The following is an 18544-nucleotide window of genomic DNA, read 5'->3' on the forward strand; positions in this document are numbered from 1 at the left end:
GGTGCTGATCTTAAAGAAAGCTGCACATAAAAATCTAACAATCATTGTGACATGGTTTTTCCCTTGCTTGACTACAGTTTAAATCTAGCATCAAGTCAAGAGGATGTCTTGGCCTGCAGCATCAGTGATGTCTGCAAACAGGTAGATAGCCAATCACATTGAAGGATCACACACAGTAAACCATTATGTTAAAGTCCTTCACTTTTCATTTAAATTTTCAGATAGTGAAATAAATATTTATGATTGGATTAACAAACTTTAAAACACTTTTAAAAAATATTTGGAATTTTTATCCTTTGGGAGAAATTTGACAATCCACAAATATAAAATTAGCTTTTCAGGGCCAGGGGGTCATATAGTGGTAATTATGAAATTAGTATGCCATTAAAAACATGTCATTCGTCACTCATTTTTACAATGAGACTAACAGCATGTGAGTCAATTCGGTTGATTTCCACTGATCAGCAGTGCCTCAGTAGCACACCCTCTGGAGCGGCATAGAATCACTGCCAGCAACTTCTGTATTTCCATGTTATTCAGACACAAGAAGTTGCTGTCGATTTCAGTACAGTAATGATAGCAAGCACTGACAGTTTCATCATCATTACAACTACAAAATTGGGTCAAGAATTGGATGCCACAATGCCAGTCACAATTCAGCGGACTAAAGTTCTAATGCTCAATGCAAAAACTATTCTCCAAAAACAGAGGTTAAATGCAATGAATTGACAGTCCTAAAACAAATATAGTTATATATGGTGATTAATTTAGTTCCCTTCATAAACTAGAAAAAGAATTTATAAGTGCTGTCCCAATCAAACGATCATATTGTCCTTTCACTGATAATTTTAAAATTGTCTAATTCTGCATAAAGTACCTATGCAGTATTAAGTTCTTAGCTACCAAAGGCCCAGGACTTTAGTTATGTGGTTAAGGACATCTCCTCAGGGCTGGAGAGGAACTTGGAGTGGGAGGGGAGGAATCTAGTTGTCGTCGTCCATGTTGGTACCAAAAACAGTGATAGGACTAGAAAGGAGGTTCTGCTGAAAGAATTTGAACAGTTAGGAGCTAAATTAAAAAGCAGAACCTCCAAGGTAATAATCTCGGGATTGCTACCTGAGCCACAGGCAAAGTGGCACAGGGTAAATAAAGTCAAGGAGTTAAACGCGTGGCTCAGAGATTGGAGTGGGAGAAAGGGGTTTCAGTTCATGGGGTACTGGGGTAGAAGGGAGCTGTTCCGGTGGGACAGGCTTCACTTGAACCGTGCTGGGATCAGTGTCCTGGCGAACTGAATAACTAGGGCTGCAAAGAGGGCTTTAAACTAAATAGAGGGAGGCAGGGTTCGGGAAAGGGGATACGTAGGCTTACAAAGCAAAAGGACATGGCAGCCTTGCAGGGCAGCTATTTAGACAATGATACCCAGAGTGTCACAGGAAGGGACAGAGTATATAAACATTAACAAACAGCAGCAAATAGGGTCAAAAGGGGAAAAAATGGTACAAAGGCAAAATTAAAGGCGCTTCACTTAAATGCACATGGTATTCGGAACAAAATAAATGAATTAACGGCACAAATAGAGGTTAATGGGTATGATCTTATAGCCATTATGGAGACGTGGTTACAAGGAGATCAAAGCTGGGAACTAAATATTCAGGGGTATGTGGTTTTTCGAAAGGGCAGGCAGGAAGGAAAAGGTGGTGGGGTAGCTTTGTTAGTACAAGATGGAATAAGTACAATAGCAAGAAAGGATCTTGGATCGGAAGATGTAGAACCCATATGGGTGGAGGTAAGAAATAACAAGGAGAAGAAGACACTGGTGGGAGTAGTCTATAGGACCCCTGACAGTAGCTACACTGTAGGACAGAGAATAAATCTGGGGATAATGAAGGCATATAAAAAAGGCAGTACATTAATCATGGATGACTTTAATCTTCATGTGGATTGGGAAAATCAAATTGGCAGAGCTAGACTTGAGCAAGAATTCATACAGTGGATTTGGGACAGTTTCTTAGAACAATATGTTATGAACCCAACCAGGGATAGAAGTGTGTGGGGGGGGGAATAAAAAGGGGAATAAAACCACAGATAAATTAATAAAAATAAGTGGATAAAAAATAAAAATGAATGTGGAAAAAAGGGGACTAAAAAAAAAGGGTGAGGATGGAGGAGAGAGTTCATGGTCTGAAGTTGTTGAACTCAATGTTAAGTTCAGAAGGTTGTAAAGTGCATAGTCGGAAGATGAGGTGCTGTTCCTCCAGTTTGTGTTGGGCTTCACTGGAACATTGCAGCAGGTCAAGGATGGATATATAGGCATGAGAGCAGGATGGTGTGTTGAAATGGCAAGCGACAGGGAGGTCTGAGCCATCTGCTACTTGTTCCATGTTATTCTTTCACACAATGCTACCCTTGTTCTGCTATTATCACATTCTGCTTTCTTACCTTTATGCCACTATCAGCACCTTTTTGTAGCACTAACCACTACCATTAACACTCCCTTTGTCCTTTAGTTCATGACATCTTTGTCAATGCCCCCTGGTCCCCACCTATCGCTGACCTTTTATCCAGCTTCACCTGCCCCAACCTCCTTAAACAGTGTAAATTTCATCACATTTCCACTTCTCTTCAGTTCTGAAGAAGGGTCATATGGACTTGAAACGTTAACTCTGTTTCTCTCTCCACAGATGCTGCTAGACCTGCTGAGTTTCTCCAGCATTTTCTGTTTCTGATAAAAATAGGCAAGTCTTGCTAAAACTATACAAGACACTAGTTAGACCCCAACTGGAAAACTGTGAACAGTTTTGGTCCCCTTATCTAAGGAAAGGTATACTGGCATTGGAGGTAGTCCAGAGAAGGTTCTTTAGGTTGATCCCGGGTATGGAGAGATTTCCTTATGAGAAGAGGTTGAGTAGGTTGGGCCTGTACTCATTGAAATTTAGAAGAATGAGAAGTGACCTTATTGAAACATATAAGAATCTTAGGGGGCTTGACAGGGTAGATGCTGAGAGGTTGTTTCCCCTTGTAGGACCAGAGGGCATAATCTCAGAGTAATAGGGCGGCCATTTAAAACAGAGATGAGGAGGAATTTCTTCTCTCAGAGGGTAGTCAATCTGTGGAATTCTTTACCGCAGAGGGCTGCAGAGGCTAAGTAAGTATATTCAAGGCTAAGATAGGCAGAATTTTAATCAGTAAAGGAATCAAGGGTTATGGGGAAAAGGCAGGAAAGTGAAGTTGAGGATTATCAGATCAGCCATGATCTCATTGAATGGCAGAGCAGACTCGATGGGCCAAATGGCCTGCTCCTGCTCCTACGTCTTATGGTCTTATGTGATTGTGCTGCAAAATCTCAAATTATTCATCACCTTGAAAATTCTGGTCTAATGCATGATTAGTCGTACACTTTTCATTATGAACAATGCACCAATGATTTTATTACCTTTGTTGTATACTTTTGGAACTTTGCTCCTGAACGTTTTAGTGAATCACCTGTCATTACCTGGGATATCTCCAAGGCTTCTGAGAGGATTTGGCACTATGCATGTTTAGACAAATGGTTTCCCAACAAACCTGCATTCACAGTTGTGAGATTACCTCTGAAATTACACTGCCTATATAATTGATGACTTTATCCATTACCTCGGAGGTCCTTTGCACTGTACCCTTCCTCCATGTCAGTGACCATTTCCAGTAATCAACCATCACTATCTATTTTTAGTTGATTATTAAATTCTATATTAATTAACTTCTTTTAGATCAAGGTCTTCAAAGAAAGTTTCTTAGTGAGGGAAAGAATTTGATTCTGAGGTGTAAGGAGCTGTCTGGAGCGATTATATCTGGATAACTGCCCTAGTTTCTTCAGGTCACTTATTGGAAACACATTTCCAAGGTGTGTCTGAATTTCTTGCTGGAAATACCTACGCTATGTACTTCGAACATATAATTACAAGGGCTGCAATGAAAAAGCACTCCACAGGGGTATTTTTTGACTTTGCACTTGTAGCAAGGAACCTGATCTGTTGACAGCACATATTGGAAATTAAGTCAAGTACTGCATATGCTTTCCTAATGTTTTCTTTTGGTCTAAAAGTCATGCACAGTGTTTTGCTAAATTTCCAATATACGTTCCCAACTGGAAAGACTCCCCATTGGAATTTCTATGCACTTTATTTTGATCTCAAGAACAGTTAAAATGCCACAGAGACTTAAGTACTATATCCCAGGTGTTCCTCTGCTGCTTTACTTTTGTTTCTGTGTTATGTTATGTCTTATAATGAATTGAAATTAGTCATTTTAGCCAAAGTTGTACGGTTCATAAGTATGGCATTTTCCACCTATTAGAGATATCAGGAGTGTGTATTGGATAACCTGTGCTACTTGCAGCATAATCCAGCAGTAAAGGAAGATATTGTTAGCCCTAAGGCACACTATACCTAACTTTCAATTCAAAAAATTGCAGGCTTATCAGTAGTAGCTGCTTTTTATGACCATAAGACCATAAGACATAGGAGCAGAAATTAAGCTATTCAGCCCATCGAGTCTGCTCCGCCATTCAATCATGGCTGATAAGTTTCTCAACCCCATTCTCCTGCCTTCTTCCTGTAACCTTTGATCCCCTTACCAATCAAGAACCTATCTATCTCGGTCTTCAATACACTCAATGACCTGGCCTCTACAGCCTTCTGTGGCAATGAGTTCCATAGATTCACCACTCTCTGGCTAAAGAAGTTTCCCCTCATCTCTGTTCTAAAAGTCTTCCCTTTATTCTGAGGCTGTGCCCTCGGGTCCTAGTCTCTCCTACTAATGGAAACATCTTCCCCATGTCCACTCTATCCACAAGTAAAAAAAATGGGGAAGCTAAATTGTAACGAGTACTATAGTTTGCACCGTTAGAACTTCACATTTTTGTTCTTTCTAAGCTGCAAATACAATATCCTTCCCGCTGTCCCTCCATTTTACATTCCCACTGCATTGAAATTAAGACTAACCAGTCGCATACTCAAACTTAATCTATCCCTAGAACCTTTCAGTGTTCTGTAAGTTTCAATCAGATCCCCCCTCATCCTTCTAAACTCCATCGAGTATAGACCCAGAGTCCTCAAACATTCCTCATATGTTAAGCCTTTCATTCCTGGGATCTTTCTCATGAACCTCCTCTGGACCCTCTCCAGGGCCAGCACATCCTTCCTGAGATACGGGGCCCAAAATTGCTCACAATATTCTAAATGTGGTCTGACCAGAGCCTTATAAAGCCTCAGCAGCACATCCTTGCTTTTATATTCTAGTCCTCTCGAAATAAATGCCAACATTGCATTTGCCTTCCTAACTACCGACTCAAGCTGCAAGTTAACCTTAAGAGAATCCTGGACTAGGACTCCCAAGTCCCTTTGCACTCCAGATTTCTGAATTCTCTCCCCATTTAGAAAATAGTCTATGCCTCTATTCTTCCTACCAAAGTGCATGACCTCACACTTCCCCACGTTGTATTCCATCTGCCACTACTTTGCCCATTCTCCTAACCTGTCCAAATCCTTCTGCAGCCTTGCCGCCTCCTCAATACTACCTGTCCCTCCACTTATCTTTGTATCATCTGCAAACTTAGCCAGGATGCCCTCAGTTCCTTCATCTAGATCATTAAAGTGAAAAGTTGTGGTCCCAACACTGACCCCTGTGGAACTCCACTAGTCACCGGCCGCCATCCTGAGAAGGACCCCCTTATCCCCACTCTCTGCCTCCTGCCAGACAGCCAATCTTCTATCCATGCCAGTACCTTGCCTCTAACACCATGGGCTCTTATCTTACTAAGCAGCCTCCTGTGCGGCACCTTGTCAAAGGCCTTCTGGAAGTCCAAGTAGATAACATCCATTGGCTCTCCTTTGTCTAACCTACTCGTTACTTCCTCAAAGAATTCTAACAGATTTGTCAGGCCTGACCTCCCCTTGATGAAACCATGCTGACTTTGCCCGATTTTACCACGCACTTCCAAGTATTCTGAAATCTCATCCTTAATAATGGACTCTAAAAACTTACCAACGACCAAGGTCAGGCTAATCGGCCTGTAATTTCCTGTCTTTTGCCTCACTCCCTTCTTAAACAGGGGGGTTACATTAGCAATTTTCCAGTCCTCTGGGACCCTCCCTGACTCGAGTGATTCCTGAAAGATCACCACTAACGCCTCCATTATCTCTTCAGCTATCTCCTTCAGAACTCTGGGGTGTAATCCATCTGGTCCAGGTGATTTATCCACCTTCAGACCTTTCATTTTTCCTAGCACCTTCTCCTTGGTAATGGCCACCATACTCACCTCTGCCCCCTGACTCTCTTGAACTTTGGGGATGTCACTCATGTCTTCCACTGTGAAGACTGACGCAAAGTACCTATTCAGTTCCTCCGCCATTTCTTTGTTCCCCACTACTACTTCTCCAGCGCCATTTTCCACGCTGAGCACAAGTAAAAAAAATGGGGAAGCTAAATTGTAATGAGTACTGTAGTTTGCACCGTTAGAAACTTCACATTTTTGTTCTTTCTAAGCTGCAAATACAATATCCTTCCCGCTGTCCCTCCATTTTACATTCCCACTGCATTGAAATTAAGACTAACCAGTGTCATACTCAAACTCAATCTATCCCCAGAACCTCAGAACCTTACCACTTGCAGCCTTTGTTCAATCCTACAACTTCCAAACTTTAAAAAAAAAGTTTGGAGTCATCCATTTCTTGTGTCCCAAATTATCTGACCTGCTGTCTCATTCTTTTGAATCTTGCTGGTGCCCTGTGCTTTGGACCTGAGCCCTTCACTTTAGTTTCTCAATTTAAAAAAAATAACTTCTCTAACATTGTCTGGGGAGGTGCAGTTACCACCTGTGATTTAAGTTCTGTACCCCTGGACCTTGCTTTGATCCTTTCAACTCTAATTAGCTGGTTCACTTGGTTGTTTTACCACCAGGTCGGATAGAAAACTGTAACTTGAATGATGTATAAAAGATGTAGGATCAGTCAGACATACAGATTTGATCAAAGTTTATCACATGCACTTTAAAAAAGATCACTTTTCAAGTCAGAGTTTTAAAACCAAAAACTTTTTTAACGATGACAATAGTCAATTAAAGCATTCTTGTCAAGCAATGTGTATAAGAGGGATTAAGGACCAACATTACTGTATTTTCAATCAGTATTTCATTCTGCATAATGCACTTACAGTAAAATAAAGCTGAACATACCATTGCTGTGAATGTTGTTGTATCTAGATGCACAATCAATGTCAGATTTACATCTAGTCCTTTTATTTGGCAACTGAAAAAGGTAAATATTAACTTTCAGCAAACTTTTCAAACTGTTAACAAATTAAATTAAGCACAATTCTCATACACTAATCACACCATATGTTGTGTTGATCTTTCAGAGTATCTTTGTGACAGGACACTACATCTTTGGTTTTAATCCTGCTGCAGAACAAGTTTCAAATTTGCCTGACACATCCTGCTAATAATATTTGTACATCTAACTACGTGTTACGATCTTTAGTGCCCTTCAGTTAATTGTGCCATACCACATTTTCACAGAGCTAACCTGGCAGAAACTCTGCATTTGTGGCTATCTGTTGCCATTACAATGAGGATGGTATGTGAAAGTTTTAATGTTTTGTTACTTTGACCAGCTAAGGCTTCCAGAAATTGGTTGAGTCAAGTATTGTCCCCAGTATTTATTTGCAGGATAATATGCTCCAAGTTAAAGTCCTAATCTCGCAATTGAGACTGCCATTTTAGTACATTTGTGCAATTAGGAACAATTCCAGAACACTCCATTCCTAATGGCCACCAATATGTTTTGAAAAATACATTTTCACTTTGAATTATTTTTGATTACATAAAGTCTGTTTTACCAAGACATTTTTTTTATACTTCCAATTATCCTTTATAATTCTAGTGCCATTTTAATTGTCAAACCTCTAAATCTGTTTGAATGACATACCTCTCTTTATTACATTCTGCTTCTCATACAATTCACCTACAAAGAATGCACCCTTCAAACCTGGCTGATATCACCTCAGGAACCCCACCAATGAACCCCAAAAGCACCAAAATAACAGCCATATGGCAACCAGATATGTCATCAAGCAAGTCAACAGCACTCTCAAGATGCTGTTCAAGTGCCTGTACAGGGATGGAGGTGCCCTTCAGTGCTCGTCAGCGAGGGTCTCCAGGATAATAATTCTGTGCTGCACTCTGTAAAATACAGAGCAGCAGTGAGAACTTGAGGTGAAGAAGGAACAAGCCACTCATCACTCACCATTTGATGAGGATTCAAATGAAGAGAAGGTGGAAGATGAAGATGGTCACTGCAGTCGCTCACATTGCTGCTCAGGTTGCCCGGTACTTACTAATCACTCAAGGTTTCAGTTAATCTATCAAACTTGACTAAAGCAACAACAGTAATTCTTCACATAAAGTTGTTGTTGCATTCTTGAAAAGTGTAACTTTAAGTGAAACAACTTTAAGCAAATCAGGTTTTCCCATTACAGCCAATGTAAAAGCTGTATTTATGCTCTGTAGGACCATTCTCATCAGAAAAGAGTTAAAACATTATGCCCTGTAAGTTGAAATAATGTACATTCTGAAATTCTTACATTCATAAATGAAATAACTTTAAGATAATAAATTTAAAAATATAAAAGAAATATGCTAACTCTTCTACTCACCTCCCACTTGCCAACTCCTGCTGGCAACTCTCTCTCGCCAACACTTTCTTGCTGCTTCCCTGCCTGACTCTTCCACTCACCACTACCACGCTGTGAGTAAGGGCTCAAGGGTAGGGTGGCGAGAGGGAGGAAGTGACTGAGGGAGTGAGTGGAGCTGTGAGTGGGAGAGTCAGGAAGTTAAGTGGCTAGCAGGAGAGAATTGGTATGAGAGAGAGATTCTTGGGGAGCGGGAGAGAGTCATGGCCAAGAGAAGAGGCCGCTCCAAAATGACACCAATCAGGTCACGCATGCTCTGTCAGCCCCAGCGCAAAACGACGCTAAAGTGAAAGTCCCAACTTTCCCAACAAAGTCCTAAGTACGCATACCAGTTCAATTATATCCGCTATGCTAAAGTGAAACAATGCTGAATGAGGCAACTTAAAAAAGGGACTCACTGTATCACATCCTCTGGCCACCTGACACAAAACCCCCTTAACACAAAGCAGTCCCCTAAACACCCACTGCGCATCCACAAATTGGTCCCCATCAATTCATGTCTTTGTACTCATCCACAAGCACAAAAAACGTTGGGGCAGATCCGTGACACGTTCCAAGGCCGTAGCTAAGTATTAGTATTAGTCATCCTGTTTGGATGGCTGGTATTCAGTCTGTATGGCCGTGGTCACAGTGTGCATTGATTCATTTGATTTCTGGAGTTGAAGTTCCACAGAGGAGGCCAGTCTACCATAGAAGAAGACATTTTCACATCAATCCATTAATGTTTGATCTGGGCTCCTGTATCCTTTCTGCTATTATGGACAATGTATGTGACATGACTGCCAGTACCTCACAGATTTGCTGCTGTCCCTCTGTGGTTATCCTTTTCATCACTGGCCCCTGGGATTCAGCATCTGTGCCCAGCTGTGCAGAGCTTAAAGTGGTATGCATGCTCCATCACGGGATTCTCCACAGGTGCCCATACCACCACTCTCTGCTCATGTTAACTTGTGAACTATGAATCAGCAGATGAAAACTCAGCTGTCTAAATGGAGCCACTGTGCTGATGCCTGGTAAGCATGTGTTCTGCAATGATGCGCCCTCTGAAGGAGTTGGCTCCTCTGTGGAACTGTCACCCTGAAGGCCCTGGCGGGTCAGTAGAATTAGTACTGGCAATGTAGAAATGTTGTTACTTAGCATAACTAAAATGATCCAACCTCATCTGTCGCTGAAATCAAGTCAACATGGCTTGAGTCATATATGAAATGTGGGTCGTAGATATCTAATTCTGTCACCAAGCATCTGCAAAGTCCCAGTCTCTCGATCTCCATTTGTTGGGGATGCAGATATGCCACTGATCTCCATGGCCTCTTCCTCTGATTATTGCAGCAGCCGAGCTCTGGTCCCCTCCCTTTCCCTGTCTCTTGAGCTCTCTTCTCCAGCGATGGGCCAATTACAAGACTATGAATTTCTGTAATGTATGTTTTCACCCGATGGAGGCAGTGCATTTGGTGATGGTGACTATCCACCAGATGCATCACAACGCTTAAGGATCGGGGTGAATGACAATGGCAAATGAATAAGTGGGAAGGTAAGGAGCTGCAAAGAAAGTGAGCGATGGGTGACGTTCAATCTTAAATAGCTGTGAAGATTGATGTGATGGGAAAACGCTTGACCAAACAGAGTGAGGGGATGTCCACTACAGGATGTGGATAAATCAACACTTCTTGCATTTCTTGACATGGTTAAATTATTAAAGCATTTCCTGCACTGGATCCTGGCATGGGGTACAATAGTCCTGCTGCAAACCTCTTCATCTAGCTTTAGCTGTACCTTCTTCATGACGGAAGCAGGTTTCAGTTTTCCATTGCTCGGGAAGATTATCTCCTTCCTGCTCCTTACTACACCCAGCAGTACCTCACTTGAGGCAATGTTAAATCAGAGCAAAAACTTTGATCATCCAGAGTCCATGGGCAGGATTTTCAGGTTGGCGTGTAACAATGCTTTAAAATGTTTGCCAAACTTTCCCATCCATATCTTTTCCTGGTGCATGTGTGTGGGCGTGATCGGTGGGCCCGGGAGCAACTGGGGAATGGACCACCATCCGCGATCGGCCCCCAACCGCGATTTCACACTGGCTGGCCAATTAACTGGCTGGCCAGTGAACTGTGCGCTGAAATGCTCAGCGCTGCCAGGAAGGGGGCAGGAGGAGGGCAGGCGCTGATGTAAGCACAGGCACGGGTGTGCGCTGAATGAAAGCTCCCTGAAGGCAGAGAGCTGCCTCAGGGAGCTGAAGACTTCAAAACAATTAAACAAAGATTTTAAAATCTGGAAAAAAATGTCCACGCATCACAATCAGTCATCTGAACATATACATGATGAAAATGCAGCCCATACATTTTTATTTATTTTATTTAATAACGGAAACCTCATTCCGCCCTTGGATGAGGTTTCATCAAAAATTGCAGATTTGCCCATCCGCCAACCATAAGGTTGGATGGACCACGAAAAATTGGGGAGAATTGGAACCTTAACTTTAATTGTCATCTTAATTGTCGATGGACGCGCTGACTGAAATATCGCGTGAGCACAGAATGACATCAGGACACTCACCCAACATCGTCATGCGCGATTTCGCGTCTGATCAGGTCGGGCACTTGCCCGCACACCGACCTAAAAATTATACCTCATAAGTAAGTTTTCCTTCTCTTTCCTAAACCTCCCAGTTCCTCCAAATTCCATCTTTGAATTGGTCCTTTAAATAGTTGAGTTGCAATCACATCATATGGGTGACCAACATGCCCATTGATATGCACAGGAGATGTGAAACCCAGAAGTAAAATGATAGGTAGGTTTAACCATGTTGAAATTGAAAATTCTGATGCAATTAAACTCCTTCTGGGTTTTGCACCCGCTATTGCTTCCTGCCATTCGGAACTCACCTCTGTTACTTTTGGGTCCATAATATTGAAAGATTTATGTAACCTGTACAGGTGCTGAGCATAGCAAACATAATTACATCGTATTGTTGAAAGATCATTATACTGTCATATTGTTAAACAAGGTGCACCAGGAAAAGATATGGGTGGGAAAGTTTAGCAAACATTTAAAGCATTGTCACATGAGATGACAAATAACGCCCAAGACAAATAGATCAGCGTGAGCTGAATGACAGCATATGTGGATTTCAACAAGGCAATGCTGACACTTTGCAAGGCACTGATGAGATCTGAGTATTGCGTCCAGTTTAGCTCCTCATATTCAGGAAAAGACATGGGGTGGAATTTTCCCAACTTTGTACTAAGTGCAGTAGCAGGTGGGTAAAACAGTGTGCTGCCCGCCGACAGCGATGGCAGGTTTTCACACCGGATCATCCCGAGCCCGACTCATTATTTATGCATTCCCGGGAAACACGCCATTTCCATGACTGGCAAGCTCCTCATTCGCCCGCCCGCCATCACCTTGCCGTTGCATCTTACCAGGCACCATGTTTAAAGGCCAGCCGCAAGCACAGCGCTCACTGCTTCCAGCTCACTACTGCTGCCCGGGAGACATGGCCCTCAAAGGCAAGAAGACTGAACCCCCCCCCACCCCCCGGTTTAATGACCGTGCGACTGCTGGATGTCGTTGAGGCCTGCCAGGATGTCCTGTACCCCACTCTGGTTGCAGGATGGGCAGCAACATGACCAATCCGGCTTGGGAGGTGATGGTCAGTGCCAATGCCCTACAAAAGAGGACAGCCACCCAGTGCCACAAGAGGATGAATGATCTCTGCCGTTCTGCCAGGGTAAGTCACACACTCACAAACCCAGCACACATCTATAGGGCCCTCACTCACTGCCAGTTCAAGGGACATCACCATTTGCTCTCTCACACTCACTGTCATTGTCCTCATCCTGTCCATGGGACCATTCACCACCCGCACAGGCCAGGCATACTTATCATCTGGCCCGGCAGGCGTTCTGCTTACACTTTCTTCATCTCTATCCATGCAGGACAAGCTGGCACACAACAAGAGGGAGAGGTCGCTGACCGGTGGTGGAATGCCCGAAATCAAGGTACTCACAGACTTTGAAAACACAGCTTTTCCAGCTGGGCGGCGAGGATCTGGACCAGTCCTGTGCTGACGGTGAGGTCGGTGCTGCTCTACCAAGTGAAGATCCAGCAGTGCAACATCCATCAGACAACCATGCATGCGTGATGTGTCCTCTTTCACAGACCACTGCCATGGACTAATTATCGCTCCTTGCTTTCGCAGGCACATCTGCCAAACAGGCGATAGAGTCCATGACCCAGGGCCTCCAATCAAGCCCCGAAGGAACCTCTGAAGAGAAATCTGGAGGCACTCTCTCTGAAGTCCTGTCACAGCACTCACCCACACCCTCCAACAGCACAGAGACACACACCTCGGTGGGACCTAGCTTTAGAGTAACCCCAGGATCACAATCTGGTGAGCGCATCGCACTGTCTGATCTACAGCAGGCGGCGGCAGGGACTTCCCAAGTGTCTGGCACTCGGAGGACTCCTGGAGGCCAGAAATTTGCTGAGTCCGAGTCAGGTGACGAGTCTCTGGACTTGATTATGTCACAGTTGCTGGACATGCAAAGGCATGCTCGGGAACATCAGGAAGGGATGTCCGCTGCACTCCTCAGATTGCAAGGCACAAAGGAGGAGTCCGTCTGCCTTCAGTTTGAGGTGATGGCGCTGGCATGTCAACGCACCAAGGCCAACACTGGAGACCTTGGCCCAGGACTTCGCTCCTGCACGGGCTTAACTCCATTGCTGATGCCATAGGTGGCCTCCAACAGTGTGTACTTGAGAGGGGTGCCAGGCAGCTCCATCTCACTCCAGCTACCCCTGCTCCTCAAGGAGTCATCCGGGGCCCCTGGGCACTCATAGGGAGGAGGATCCGCAGGTGCGCACTCCGGGCCCATCCATCCAGGTGACTTCCCGAGTGTCCGGCCCATCCGACTCCGCTCTTCCTGTGACCTCAGCAGCTGTAGCTCCACAGCCCGAGGAAGGATCCACTGCGACACAGCAGGATCCTGAAACCAAGTTGGGGCCCTCCAAGTCTCGGCCCTCCAGAGGATGCCCGCCAAAGTCATCACAGACAGGGCATTGCAGTCAGCAGGCTGCCTCCACCTTCTCTGTGGATGTCTGGGGAGCACCAAGACGTAGCAGTAGGGTTATAGGAAAGTTAAGGAGAATTAACTCTTATGAAGTCCACCAAATAAACTAAATTAACAAGTTAAGGAGAATTAGTTGCACAATCTGGGCACGGGTGTTAATCACTTGTACATACTTGTTCACTATTGTCAATAAACTCCCAAGAATATCTCCCTGCCTATGGCTCCTTGTTCTGATGAGCAATGGTCTTGTCACTCGGGTGTGAAACCTTTCTGCACAAAATAAAGGCAGGTGTCTTAGTCCAGGGCCTCTTCCCTGTGCTCTGTGCAGCCTTCAGACCAAAGTGATGGTTCGGCCTCACACTCCCTGGAGATATTACTGATGCCTGCGCCTCGATGGTGCTGGTCATTGCTGCCAGAATGTAGTGGGCAGGTGGCACAGAGCTCTCTCATTCTCTCGGTGTGCTCTCAGCACCTTTAAGGAGGGGCTTGCTCCCATTTCTTCAGCATCTGTGACCACTGATGCTGTGCTCCAGCTCCTGAAGGGCTCAGGTGCTGAAGGTGGACAAAGCATCAGATGCTTCTAAAGTTTCATGGCTGCGTCTCCTTGATATGACCCTGATCATGGAGTGCAAGCAAGCTGCCCTCAGCCAGACAGAAGTCAGACATTCTGAGAGGCTGTGTGAAGATTTATGGAGTGTTCTCACTGTATGTCATCATCATCCTCCTGCAATCAAGTGATTATTAGGGCCTCCACTGCCTCTCCATGACAGGAGCATGCTCACTGAGGGTACTCGCGCTGCCATAAACCAGACTGGGGTCAAACGTTCACAACTGCGATGTGAGGATCTATGGGGTCACCTCACTGCATGTCGTCATCATCCTCCACAAAGCTAGCAGCTATGAGGGCCTCCCGAACCTGCCTGCCTCACCTAGCCAGTGAAAGGGCCTCATCCCTGTCATCGTCACCTCCAAGGACCTCCTCAGCTTCATCCCCGTCCAGCTCCTCCATCCCCTCCTCAGCCAGCTCATCTCACCGTTGGAGCGTCAGGTTGTAAAGGGCGCAGCAGACGACAACGATGCGTGATACCCTCTGCGGACTGTATTGCAGGGCTCCACCAGACCAATCCAGGCACCAGAATCTCATCTTCAGCATCTTGATGGTCTGCTCCACCAAGTTGCGAGCTGCAGTATGAACCTCATTACATCGTCGCTCTGCTGCAGTCTGAGGCCACCATACGGGTGTCATCAGCCACGGCCTCTGCGGGTAGCCCTTGTCCCTGAGGAGCCTTCCTGGCAGCTACTCTTGACCCTGGAAAACTCCAACGAAATTTGACTGACTGAGGCTGTAGGAGTCGTGCACACTCCCTGGGAAACTGCGCGCACACCTGCAGGATGCGTTTCCAGTGGTCGCACACCAGCTGCACATTCAGTGAATGGAAGCCCTTGCGCAGTTGATGTAGTCCACCGTGTGTTGCGATGGAGATCTGAGCACCACATGAGTGCAGTCAATCACACCCTGCACCTGGGGGAAACCCGAGATATGTGCGAATCCAATTGCTCTTGCACCCTGGCTGTCCTGGTCCTGGGTGAAACTCACAAAGTTGTGTGCCCTTGCAAAGATGGCATCCCTGACCTCATGGATGCATTTGTGATTGGAAGCTTGAAAGATCCCACAGAGGTCACCTGTGGAACCCTGAAAGGGGCCACTGGCATAGAAATTGAGCACCACGGTCACTTTCACAGCCACTGGCAGTGGATGTCCTCCATGTCCCCATGGTGCCAAATCCTGCAGCAGGTGGCAGATCAGTTCCCTAAACAGGTTCTCGTTCACCTACAGGAATGAAAGGCTACGTCTATAGACCCTGGATGTCGCTAGGTGCCAGCCTGTGATAGCTCGCTGTGGCTCTTGGGCAGCGTGTGCAGGAGCTCCAGCCACCCCTACTTCCTGAGGCTGCTGCTCCTGCTCTGCACAGCCAGGAGCCTCAGCTGCTTTCTCCTCCGTTGTCTTCGCACTCTCTAGGCCATCAGGCATCCAGCTAGTTCACCAGGCTCCATGATCCTGATGTACTTCTCCTGCAGGATGAAAGAGAGGGACACGTGGTTAGCATGTGTGTACTAAGAACCTGTCCTGGTTAAGTGTGACGGCCCTTTAACGCTTCCTGGAGATTGCTGACTACCACCTGGATGGCCAGAGATTAGTGTGCTGCATGGCTGCCCTGTTAGCTTGAACCATGGGGGAGATTAGTCCAAACCAGGATGCTGACATTGCAAGGGCCTGTGAGCGCCTCCAGCAGCGACTGCTACATGGCCAGCTTTAGCAAGGAGATTGTACCACATGTGTAGTCCAAGTGCTCATGAATTTGCAGTCTGTGCCAGGGCAGGGTGGTGGTGGTGGTGGTGGGGGGTGTCGGAGTAGCTCTGGAGAACTTGGTGGCACTTTGATGCCTCTGCATTGCTTGACTGAGCAGATAAGCTAGGAGCTTAACCCCAATCATATCACTGTGGCTGCGCCTGAACTGTCTCAGTTGCAGAGCAATGGGCACTTTCCACAGGTTTCCCCGAATGCATGGCCACTTCCCTCGCCTACCCTACACCCCCACCCCGAATGCTTGTGCACTATATTGAGCGGCAGGGCTGCCCTTGCCACCCCCATCCCATCATCAGCTACCTCAGAGGCAGGGCTGTCCTTAACCGCCACCACCCCCCCGCCAACCGCCACCAGTCAGCTCACAAATCGCCTCTAAGGCCGGGCGGCACCTGTCCCCCACTCTCTCTCACCCTCAAAACTCACCTCCAAGGCAGGGCAGCATTTTACCCCAACCTCCCACTCCATGAACCACTGAAGCCTGCAAAGCAACAGGTAACCCTGGTGAGCTCTGCAGAACGTTGCTGTGCGCTCACCTCCAGTTCACCCAAAGTGAAGGCCGCCAAGTGCACATCACCTCTGTGCTGTTGTGAAACACGTTGGCGTGCTTTCTCACCGACGTGGATGGACAATCCAGTGGGAGTGCAAGAGCCTTTCGGGATGGCCTGATAATGATATGCTGATGTATTACAATGAGATTCCCGATGACCAATGGCGGGAAATCCGGCCCGCTGTCGGCAGGCTGAGCGGACAATCGCAACCCGCCGTCGTGAAACCAATCGCACCACATTGTCCACTCACACCACCTATGATGCCCACTGTCAGTGGGCATAGAAAATTCCACCCATGGTCACCATGGAAAGAAGTCAAAAGAAAGGTAACAAAGTGGGTCATATCATACTGTGTGATATAAGCCTTTGACCGCTTAACATCTTCATGTGAAATTCCTTTGTCCCTTACTTTTGACTGAACTGATCACCCATTGGGCTGGGAAAAATGAGAGTTTGCAGCTCCTGCTCCTCCGGCATGGCCAGTTCTCTTTAAGGTGGGTGGAGGCTTTGCCCCTTACAAAATAAACTGGAATTCACAAATCAACCTAGCATAAGACATTTCAGAATCTATGAATCAAAGAATCTTACAGCACAGTAGGAGTCCATTCAGCCGGTCATGCCTATGCTGGCTCTTTGATGGAGCTGTCAAGTCAGGCCCACACCCAAACATTTTCCCCATAACTCTGCAATAGTCCTCTTCAAGTACATGTCCAATTGTGTTTTGAAAGTTATCTGATTCTACCACACTTTCAGACAGTGCATTCCAGACCTTGACTCTTGTCTCCTCATTTTGCCTCTAGTTCTTTTGGCAATTAATTTAAATAACCTCTGGTTGTGCACTTGCCAGAGTAAATAGTTTCTCTTCACTTGCTTCATCAAAACCCTTCATAATTTTTAATGCATCTATCTATTAGGTCTCCCCCTAACTATCTCTGCTCTAAGCAGGCCAATTCCAGCTTCTCCAATCTCTCCACATAACTGAATTCCCTCCTCTCTGGTATCATCCTGATATAGCTCCTCTCCACCCACTCCAGAGTCTCGGCCTGATTTTGAGCACTGCATCATACTCCCAGAGCTACAGCGGGAGACCAGAAGAACCGCCAAAGAAATTCAGCCTCCCATGTTCTGATGCTCAGTGAGTGTTTGCATGCTTTGAGTGATTTACTAATGAAAAAGGAAATGATCTAACAGAATTTTTAAAAAATCTTACAAAAAAGAACTTATAAGGTGGCAAGGAAATATTTTTAAAGTATGCATCTGAACTGTAAATTACAGGTTTTACCATATAATAACTGGGTGTAGGACAAGAATTTTTCAAAAATATTAAGTAAAAATAATTGGAATAAATTGAAATAATTCAATAAACCATTACTTTAAAAAATCTGAGTTAAATATTCATTGGGTTAAACATATAAATAGTTATGAGCATGAAAGCAAAATACTGTGGATGCTGGAAATCTGAAACAAAAATAGAAAATGCTGGAAAAACTCAGCAGGTCTAACAGCATCTGTGGAGAGAAAAAGAGTTAACGTTTCGAGACTGTATGACCCTTCTTCAGAGCAGAAGAAAAGAGTCATACGGACTCGAAACGTTAACCCTATCTTTCTCTCCACTGATGCTGTTAAACCTGCTGAACGTTTCCAGCATTTTCTGTTTTTGTGTGTGATATAAATAGGTATGGCTGGATTAGAGTCTGGATTGATGTGTACAACATGTATGATGCGAACCTGCCTGGAATCATCTACCATGCAGGGTGATTACGTATATATGAAGTGTACAAAAGTTACAGTACTTGAGTAGAAAGTTAGACAGCTTGAGAGTTAACATTCTA

At 45.1% G+C, this 18544-nt stretch overlaps 1 protein-coding gene across 3 annotated transcripts in view; it reads right to left on the minus strand.

Annotated features, from left to right (window-relative positions):
- The window catches only part of LOC144687725 (P2X purinoceptor 4-like), a 57307-nt gene that overhangs the window by 30636 nt on the left and 8127 nt on the right, over positions 1–18544 (minus strand). For all 3 annotated transcript variants that reach the window (XM_078554172.1, XM_078554171.1, XM_078554170.1), the window contains exon 4: positions 7214–7286. In XM_078554172.1, the coding sequence (XP_078410298.1) occupies positions 7214–7286 (73 nt within the window). The remainder of the gene's footprint in view (positions 1–7213; positions 7287–18544) is intronic.

The sequence above is a fragment of the Cetorhinus maximus genome, chromosome 12 (assembly GCF_964194155.1).
Source record: "Cetorhinus maximus chromosome 12, sCetMax3.hap1.1, whole genome shotgun sequence".
Lineage (NCBI taxonomy): Eukaryota > Metazoa > Chordata > Chondrichthyes > Lamniformes > Cetorhinidae > Cetorhinus > Cetorhinus maximus.